This window comes from Passer domesticus, chromosome 25 (assembly GCF_036417665.1).
Source record: "Passer domesticus isolate bPasDom1 chromosome 25, bPasDom1.hap1, whole genome shotgun sequence".
Classification (NCBI taxonomy): Eukaryota; Metazoa; Chordata; class Aves; order Passeriformes; family Passeridae; genus Passer; species Passer domesticus.
The window spans coordinates 2,769,720-2,779,936 of NC_087498.1; the positions used below are offsets into that span (position 1 = coordinate 2,769,720).

At 57.4% G+C, this 10,217-nt stretch overlaps 1 protein-coding gene across 1 annotated transcript; it reads right to left on the reverse strand.

Moving 5' to 3' along the window:
- Nucleotides 1-6,286: 6,286 nt before the first annotated feature.
- Nucleotides 6,287-9,675, reverse strand: OLFML3 (olfactomedin like 3). The gene is made up of 3 exons (XM_064399179.1): nucleotides 9,487-9,675; nucleotides 7,693-7,978; nucleotides 6,287-7,276 (listed from the first exon to the last, which is right to left on the reverse strand). The coding sequence occupies exons 1-3, from the start codon at nucleotides 9,592-9,594 to the stop codon at nucleotides 6,489-6,491; spliced, it is 1,182 nt and encodes a 393-aa protein (XP_064255249.1). The 5' UTR covers nucleotides 9,595-9,675; the 3' UTR covers nucleotides 6,287-6,488.
- Nucleotides 9,676-10,217: the final 542 nt, after the last annotated feature.

Here is a 10,217-nt window from a genome sequence, read left to right on the forward strand (position 1 = left end):
GGCTCTTGCAGTGGGGAGGAGAATGGAGGAGCAGGCTCAGTGGTTTGCCAGCACACAGCTGAGCATCCCAGGGGATGATGACACTGCACCCCAGCTGTGCAAAATTCCACGGCATTTATTGGTACCGATGTCTCTTGATTAAATTACACTTCTTTCTTCATTTATTCTCTAACAAGCTGAACATTTCCATTTCCCAGGCAAGCCCAGGTCAGGAATGGGAGGAGGTGGCAGCTGACACTGATACTGGAGGGAGCTCGGTTGGAGAGGAATACTTCTCATTTAAAGCTCTGATTTCCTGAAAACCTGCACTCAGGGGAGAATTGACAATTCAGAGCTGAGCTGAGAGCTGCAATCTCCTGCAGGAACTGCTCACAAAGCCAAGTGTGGCTCCATGGCCTGTGTGGTGCCAAGAATCCCCCAGGTTGCAGAGCTTGGAGCAATTTTAGGTTAAAAGGGAATCATAGAATCATGGAATGGTTTGGGTTGGAGGGGACTGTAAAGATTATCCAGCTCCAGCCCCCCTGCCGTGGGCAGGGAATCAGACCTTTCATTTTTCCTCCCCTGAGCAAATCCATGGAAGTGCTAATCTTTGCACCATTTTCATTTACAAGGGTTAGGAGGTAATTTAGGAGAAATCCATTTAGCTGAGCAATTAGCGAGTCAATAACACACTTCTGCATTTTATTAGAAAAGGGAAAAATTGATAATTTCTGTTTGTTTTGACCCTAGCTCTGCAGCAATGGCAGCAATTTTCCTGGATAATCCCAGTTACCATGGTTATATCTCCCTCCAGGACACCTGCAGCAGGAGGACAGCAGCATGGGCAGAGCCAGGGCTGCTCTGCTGGGGGGAAACTGCTCCAGCCCCCAAATTCTGCATCCCTGGCCACTCCAGCCTCCCCTGCCCTGCCTGCACTGCTCCCCGTGTCCCAGCCAGCAGATGAGAAGTCAGCAGGGCTGGGAACCCCAAATTTGCTGCTGCCTCCCAGCTGGGGATGAGGGATTCAGGGGCAAAGAAATAAAAAATCTCTCCCTGATATTTCTGGGAGCTGACTCACGATCCCTGAGCTGCAGCACTGGGAAAGAGACCCCAACCCTCCTTTCCCAGGGAGAGTCACTTTATCCCTCAGCACTTTTGCCTCAGGAAAAGGGATTAAAGCAGAAAATTCAGATCTATTCCAAAAAGGCACTGGGGAGCTGGTTTTGAGAGGCAAGAAATTAAAGAAGTGCTTAGCTGAATAGCTGAGCTGGTATTTTTCTGTCCTCAGGAAACAACTTTGATATAACAGCATTAGTAATAATAACACCCCAAAGAAAATCCTGGTGAAAGCATGTAGAGGCTGCAGGATGTGTGAAATCCCTGGGATGGGGCGTGGGTCTTCCTCGTGTCAGCAAAATCCTTCCTGGAGGGGATGGAGACACAGTACCACCAATGGGAGCAGCTCAGGGACAATAATCCATCCTGATCAAAGAGCCAAAATAGCAGAAAATTCTGTTAGTAAATGAAACTGTCCAGAAAATCTTGAAACTTGGTGCGTCACAAGCCAGTGCTCCTGACAGGGCTGTGAGTCCCACTTTGAAGGCTTTATTTTTGTTCCTCCTTTCAGAGGGAAGGAAGGAGTAGACAACACTGGGAAGGATGAGAGGAGCCTGGGCATCCCCAGGCTGGCTGGGACAGCAGGGATCCAGATCTGAGGCTCCTTTCAGTCTGCAAAATGCAACTTTTAAAAGGGAATTTCAGTTTGTGTCCCTCCCTTTGGGAAGGTTCAGCACATCTCTGCCCAAGGAAGAGGGGAGTGCAGGGGGTGTGAATGCTCTGGGGAGGGAGAGGGGAGCTGGTGATGACACTGCACCCCAGCTGTGCAACATTTCATGGCATTTATTGGTACTGGTGTCTCTTGATTAAATTATATTTATTTCTTCTTCATTTGTTCTCTAACAAATTGAACATTTCCATTTCCCAGGCAAGCCCAGGTCAGCAATGAGGGGAGGTGGCAGCTGACACTGATATTGATATTGATGACATTGATATTGATATTGATATTGATATTGATATTGGTATTGATGTTGATATTGAAGGGGTCAATCCTGCCACGGAGGATTTGGCAGGAGCTGGTTTGGGGTCTGAGCAGGAGAAGTGGGGCAGGGGGAGGTGGGGACAGGCTGGACCCAGCTGGGGCACAATGTGCCCGTCCTCAGATCTCACCAGAGCACCAGGATCTCCACCAGGCTTGGTGAGGGCCCCCAGGGCTCTGCCCCTGGCCAGGCCAGCTCCAGGTGAGGGGCACCCCACAGTCCCTGGCACCCACAGCCCCAGGGCCCTCCTGTCCCCAAAGCCACAAAGTGCTCTGCAGCTCCCTGGGCTCACTGAGTGCCAAAAAGAGAAAGATCAGAGCTGGGCTGGAGCCACCCCCCAGCCCCTGTGCCCCACCACAGATCCCCTGCCACAGGGACGATGGCAGGAAGCGCTTTGGGTGAATCTGGTTTTGCTTCCCCTGCACTCCCATGAGGAGATGCCCAGGACTGGCAGGGAGCTGCTGCCTCCCCGTGTCCCTCCTGGTGTATCCCCAAGCCCTGGTGGCCTCCCAGCCCTGCTGGGAACCCCTGGCGGGGATTTGCTGCTTCCCTTTGCTGCTGGTGTGTGATGAGTTACACCTCAGCCAGATGTTCCGTGGGCAGGAGAAGCTATTTGGAGTTAAAAGCCAGTGATTAGAGTTGCCAACCAGCCATTAAGAAAGTATTAAATGGAGAATTATCCCCCTCTTCCTGTTTCAATACAATGGGAGCTTCATAATGCACTTGTTTAAGTTGCCTGGTTTTAATTTTAGTTCCCCCATTTCCAACAGGACACGCTGAGCCATTTCACTTTATCAATAGCTCCTGTGAGCTGGAAAAGAGTCAGGGAGGGGAATAAAGTCAATATCCTTGAGAGTGAGACAAAGGAGAAAAAATTAGCCCAAAGATCCAAGTTTCTCTTTCCCACTGATAACACAACTTCTCAATTTACTTGGCCAGATTGCCTTGCAAAGAGGAGTATTTTTCAAGAGGAGCAGAGATGAAAGGGATTATTACTTATAGAGGCTCTTCTCTAAAGAGATAAAATATTTGGCAATTAAAGCACAGGGAGCTGCAGACCTCGGGGAAGGCTGGAGCAGCCCCATTAGCATCTTTTCCACTCAGCCCTCCTTTTGGAAAGGATGATCCCAGTGCCCCTGGCCGGGTGTGGGGCCAGCTCCTGCTGTAGCCCCGGGAGGGGGGACAGAAGCAATCCCAGCAGGAATGGCTGGGAGGGCAGAGGCAGGGCAGGGCAGCTGGGAACAGCCACAAAAATCTATTTCCACACAGGACAGAGGGAGCTGAGGCAGCCCTGCCAGGGTCCCTGCATCCCATTTGGGTCCCTGTGTCCCACCAGGGCTCCTGGCATCCTGCACTGGTCCCTGCATCCCACTGGGGTCCCTGGAACCTGCTGGAAGTCCTCTCATCCTTCTGGGGTCCCTGTACCCTTCTGGGGTCCCTGGAACCTGCTGGAGGTCCCTGCATCCTTCTGGGGTCCCTGCATCCCACCGTGGTCCCTGGAACCCGCTGGAAGCCCCTGCATCCTTCTGGGGTCCCTGCATCCCACCGTGGTCCCTGGGTCCCATGGCAGGGCTGGAGGTGCTGCTGCTCCCACTGGGGCTCCTGGCTGGGTTTGAGCAGTGCCAGGGTGGCTGGTGGGGACAATCCACACCCCTGAGGGCACCAAGGGCTCTGACAGCAACTCCCCCAGCTGTGGCACAACCTTTGCTTTCTCCTAACGGGGCCAATAAATAATTAAATTGTTTTTACTTAAACAAATAAAAGCAGGAATCAATAGCCCCAGCAGGAGATGAGGAGTTCTGGCACCTGCAGAGCCCGTGGGGCTGGGGGTGTCCATCCCATGGCCAGCAGGAACCTGAGCCCTGCTGCTCCTCTCTCCCACCCCAGCAGAATCACCCACACAGGTCTCTCTGAGGTCCCCACACCCTTCCATGGCACTGGGGGATGGCAGGGACTCAGCTCTGGTGGGATGAGAGGGTGACCCCATCCTGGTGGCAGCCTGGGGACAATCTCTGCCCTCTGTGAGCAGGGACAGGACCCAGGGAAGGGCTGGAGCTGTGTCAGGGAGGGTCAGGTTGGATTTTGGGAAAGGTTCTTCCCCCAGAGGGTGCTGGGCACTGCCCAGGCTCCCCAGGGAATGGGCACAACCCTGAGGCTGCCAGAGCTCCAGGAGAGTTTGGACAGTGCTCCAGGGATGCCCAGGGTGGGATCAGGGGTTGGATTTGGATCCTTGTGGGTCCCCTCCAGCTCAGGACATTCCTGATTCCAGGAGCTGGGAGCACCCAGAGCTTGGAGGGCCCTGGTCCCCACCGGTGTCACCATGTGCCTCCAGCCCAGAGCTGAGCCACCCCTGCTGATCTAACACGTGGGGCTTGTCTCTTGTTTGCCAGCAGATGGAGATCAGGCTGTTCTGCTTGACGGGAGTTATTCCAAGGATTAATTAGTTGATGTTTCCTGAAGTACTTTGAAGATGTGGAGTGTGAGATAAGTGCTGTGCTCTGAGCCCATCGGGTGCTGCAGCTATTTTGTTCCTTTTCCTCCTCATTCCCAAAGAGTTTGTACCAAACAAATCCCACAGGAGCTGGTGGGGCTCTGGCTGACCTGGCTCAGTGAGTGGCACCTCTGCCCATGTGCTCAGCACAGGGAGGAGCTGCAGAGATTCCAGAGGAGCCACGGAGCTGCTCCAGGGCTGGAGCCCCTCTGGAGCCAGGCTGGGAGAGCTGGGGGTGCTCACCCAGAGCAGAGAAGGCTCCAGGTGTCACAGGGAAGTGCAGGACATGTTCCAGGCTACGAGATGTTTCTGGTGCACAATCATTACTGCCCCATCAATTTTAATTCAAGCTGGAGAAATCATCGGTGTAATTATTTACTACTGTGAGATTTCTGAAAATTATATTTCTGTTACTGCTCTTATTGATCTTGAAAAGGGCCATAAATTAACTTGACAGTTCACAGAGTCCTTCACACTTGGATAATTTCTCTGCTTGACTTGCACTGTGTGTTGAACTTTCAGCACCAGCCAATTACAGTCATTCAAAGTGTGTATTTGAAGATTTTTCTTATGCAACAAATTTGATTTTAATACCAAAGAACTTGAGGCAAATACCAAGTGCCCTCCATGTCGCAGAACAGTTTGGCTTGAGCTGGGCACAGCTGGATGGGATTTAGGGTGGCAGGGGGGTGGCATGGCCACTCCACAGCCTGGGAGAGCAGGTGGTCCCGCTCAGGTGCTTGGCAATGGTGCTCCCCACAGGGCTGGCACCTCCCTGGGGTGTTCAAAAGGCAGCTTGGCACTGGCACCAGCAGGATGGAACCCTCACCCAGCCAGCCTGGCACTGGCACCAGCAGGATGGAACCCTCACCCAGCCAGCCTGGCACTGGCACCAGCAGGATGCAACCCTGACCCGGACAGCCTGGCCAATGGCTTCACTTCTTGTCCCCAGAACTGGGGGAAAAGGGACGCTCATGGCACCAAAACACCTCCTAATCCATCCTCTGTGCTCCCAGGATGCTGTGATGGGAACAAACCACATCAATCCTGGGTTTTTAGGGACAGAAATGGGGCAAATCCTGCGCCCTGCAGGGGTGTGGGGTAAGGGAGAGCACGGGGGCAGGAAGGACACGGTGTGGGGACAACTGAGGCTGTCCCCAGCCCCTGAGGGGCTCCCAGCACCTGCCCTGTTCTGCCCCATCCCCTCTGGGGCTGCTCTGTGCAGGAACTCAGTGCCAGGAGAAGAGGGAAGGGGATGGGGCAATCCGGGACCTTACATAAAGTGGAGATTCTGTGGCTGGAGGGGGAAGGGGCCTGTGCTTCGTTAGAAACAAACTCAGTAAATCAGCAACATCTGGGGCCTGCTGGCTGGAGCACCGCCCCGGCAGGGGAGGGAAATCTCCTGTTGTCCTCCCAGATTAAAGGATTTTGCTGTTTGCTCACAGTTTTGTACATGTAAAACGAGCTGGCCCTGACCAGCAGCCTGCCCAAAGCCTCGTGTTCCAACTCTGCCCTAAGCCCTTCCAAAACCAAAGCCCCCAGCACAAACCCCTGCCCAGGCACCCACCCAAGGTCTGTCTGTGCTCGCTGCTCTGAGCCCTGCAAGGACACCCCACCCTTGAGAAGTGTTTTTTGGGCTGTCTCAGGGGCAAGGTGGAGCTCGGGGCTCTGACAGCCCTGCCCAGCACCCCACGCTCCCCCAGGCAGGCGGCTGCACTTCGCTGCGTAGTATTTATTCATTATATCAGAAAAGAAAACCTCATTAAATTAGTCCAGGACTCTGCTGGCTGCTCCCAGGCGGGGACACCCAGTGCCGGGGGGTGGCTGGGGTGGGGATCCAGCATTTCCTCATTTCACAGTGATGGGAGAAGGGGCAGAGACGCCGTCCTGCAGGCCGGGCCGGGCCGGGCTGGCAGCACCCCTCAGACCTCCACCTTCTTCTTCATCTCCATGCGGTAAATGATCTGGTAGCCGTCATCCCAGGCATAGATCTGCCTCTCGCGGGGGCTGTACTTGAGGCTGGCGTGGGAGCCGTAGCGCTTGGGGAAGTAGACCAGGGAGGCGTCCTCGGGGGCCAGCGTGCCGCTGACGTCGAAGACACACTGCACGCGGGCGCGGCTGGGCAGGCGCGTGTTGTACACCACGTGCAGCGCCCCGCACACCACGAAGGCGCCCTCGGCATTCTCCCGCGGGCACGGCGTGTCCCACATCTGCTCGATGTCCAGCGAGGCGGGGTCCAGCTTGGCCAGGCACATGTTCTTCTCGTCCTCCTTGGTGGCGTAGATGGCCCAGAGCCCCTCCTCGTCCGCCGACACCTCGATGTAGGTGGAGGGGGAGAGGCCGAAGACGGGGATCTGCTCCTCGGCCGGGAACACCGAGCTGTCCACCACCGTCTTGTTGGCCAGGTTGAACTTGATCACCTGGAAGGACAGGCCCTGCTGGCGGATGTAGTAGAGGTGGCCGTCGTAGACGAGGTGCCCGGTGCCCACCCAGGGGTAGGGCAGCTTGATGCGGGCGGCCTTGCGGGTGGCAGAGAAGAGGGTGAACTCCCGCATGCGGGGGAAGACGTAAACCGTGTCGTTGGCGGTGCCGTCGAACACGTAGATCTTCTCCGAGCTCCCCGCGGCGTCCTTGGTCCAGAGCCCCGAGGAGCTGCCGAAACGCTTCAGGATCTTCATGGCCCTGACACTGGCGATGGTGTCACTGCAGTCTGTGAGAGAGGGGCGGCTGTGAGAGCCTGGGAACAGCCAGGGACTGCTGCTGCCCCGTGCTGGGTTCTCACCCTGTCCCACCCAGACCCTCAGGCAACTGCCTTGGAAATTCACTGAAGGGGCTTAAGTGCATCCCTGGTGGCATTGAGAAGTCCCCTAGTGCACCCATGACACGGGCAGAGGAGCCACCCTCACCCCAGCCCTGCCCCATAGGCTTTGGGGACACACAGGGCTCCAGCCTGGGGCTTGGATGCAGCTCCCAGGCCGAGGAGGATGCAGGAGCTTGTGCCAGAGACATCTGAGACACAATGCCCCAGCCCGTGGCTGAGGGACAGCTGGACTGGGGTGGGCTGGGAAGGGTCGGGGTAACCCTCAGACAGGACCATCCCCCCGGAGAGCCACGGCAGCCCCTCACCTGTGAGCTTGGTGTACTTCTCGTTCTTCCTCTGCTTGGCTGTGGCCACCTGCTTGTCCATCAGCGTCTCGTCCACCTCCACGCAGGGCGGGGCGGGGTTCTGTGTCTCCAGGTAGTCCACCTCCCGCTCCAGGCGGTCCACGCGCACGGCCGCGCTCTCGGCCTCCGCCCGCATCGCCTCCCGCTCCTTCTCGGCCGCCTCCAGCATCCCCAGCACCTGGTTCTTGAAGTCCCGCAGCTCCGTGGAGTAGCGGCTGCTCTGGTCGTGCCACTGTGAGATCCTCTCCTGGGGTGGCCAAGGGGACATTGAGATCTCCAAACCTCACCAGTGGCAGCTGTGCCAGCCTGCCTGGGCTGGGGGAGCCCCCGGAGCCACACGGGGCTCGTGGCTCTGGGTCCCATCCCACCCTGCTCCCGCTCCTGTGGTGCTCCCAACCACACAATGCTCCTGTGCTGCTCCTGCAATGTTCCCGGACCCGTGATGCCCATTCCTGCAATGCTCCCAGACCCACAATACCCCCACTCCTGTGCTGCCCCCAGACCCACAAGGCCCTGCTCTCCTGTGACACCCCCAAGATGCCCCCATGATGGTCCTGAACTCACAGAGCACCCCAGTCTCCCACGATGCTCCCAGATCCTTGATGCATTCCTTGTTGTGATGACCCTGTGAAGCTCTAGTCCTGCAATGTCCCTGCTTTCCCATGATGTTCCCAGGCCCATGATGTTCCCGTTCCTGTGATGTCCCCATGGTTCTGATATTCCCATTCCTGCAATGTCCCTGTGGTTCTCAGACCTGCACTGTCACTTCTTCTGTGATGTTCCCATTCCTGTGATCTCCCTGTGGTTCTGATGTTCCCATTCCTGTGATGTCCCATGGTTCTCAGACCCACAATGCCCCTGCTTTCCCATGATGTTCCTATTCCGGTGACCTCCCCATGGTTCTCAGACCTGCCATGCCCCTTCTCCTGTGATGTTCCCATTCCTGTGATTTCCTCATGGCTCTCCCACACCCACAATGCCCCTGCTTTCCCATGATGTTCCCAGACCCGTGATGTTCCCATTCCCGTGATGTCCCCATGGTTCTGATGTTCCCATTCCCGTGATGTCCCCATGGCTCTCCCAGACCCACAACGCCCCTGCTTTCCCATGTTCCCGTTCCTTGATGTCCCCATGGTTCTGATGTTCCCATTCCCGTGATGTCCCCATAGTTCTCAGACTTGCCATGTTCCTTCTCCTGTGATGTTCCCATTCCTGTGATGTGCCCATGGCTCTCCCACACCCACAATGCCCCTGCTTTCCCATGGTGTTCCCGTTCCCATGATGTCCCCATGGTTCTGATGTTCCCATTCCCGTGATGTCCCCATGGTTCTGATGTTCCCATTCCTGTGATATCCCCATAGTTCTCAGACTTGCCATGTTCCTTCTCCTGTGACATTCCCATTCCTGTGATGTCCCCATGGTTCTGATGTTCCCGTTCCTGTGCTGTCCCCATGGTTCTGATGTTCCCATTCCCGTGATGTCCCCATGGTTCTCCCAGACCCTGCTCCCCCAATCCGCCTGTCCCCAGTGCTCCCACACCCATCTTGCTCCCCGTTATCCACAGCTGGGCTGTGCAGGACCCCGGCAGGGGCTGCCAGGTCTCCCCACACCCTGCTCCTCCTCACCCAGCCCAGCTCCTCCTCACCCGCCCCGCTCCCAGCCCCGCCGGCCCCACGGAGAAGGGCTGGGTCGGCCGCCCTGGGACGGGGCGATTCGGGGTGCAGGGCGGCTGCGGGGCCCCGCTCGGGGCCGTACCTCCAGGAGGGTGATGCGGCGCTCCACGTACTCCATGAACTGCTGCTGCTGGGCGCGCAGGGCCGGGGCGAGCAGCGGCAGCAGCAGCAGGCAGCGCCAGGGCCCCATGGCCGGCAGCGGAGCAGCCTCCAGCTCAGTGCTCAGGAATGCTCCGGCCTCCCCAGCCCTTATTGCATCCAGATGTGCACAGGGAGGGGAGGCTGCTCCTTCCCCGCAGACCAGCCCCGGGCGCTTTAACCCCTTCGTGCCCCGCCCGGCGCTGCCCCCGAGCCGCGGGGATGGGGCAGGAGGCTGGGGACGGGCTGGGGACAGGAGTTTGGGGTGCGGGGAGAGCCGCAGGAGCCCCGAGCGAGGGGACACGTCCTCATGAGCCGTACTTTGGGGACAGCGAGGGGACAGCCCTGGCTCCTTGTCCGCAGGGGTGACCAAAGCCAACCTGAGCCTCGGCCACGTCCAGGTCTGGGGACAGGGATGTCCCTGGGGACAGGGAGCGTGCCAGGGCAGAGGGTTTGTCCCCTGGGCAGGGACACAGCCAGCACAGAGGGTTTGTCCCCTGGAACAGGGACAGTGCTGGCAGAGCGGGTTTGTCCCCTGGGCAGGGACAGTGCCAGCCCAGAGGGTTTGTCCCCTGGGACAGGGACAGTGCCAGCCAGCAGAAGGGACAGGGATGCTGCCCCGGGGCCGTGTTTCGGATATAAAGGAGGGTATTCACGGCCCGGCAGGGCTCGGGC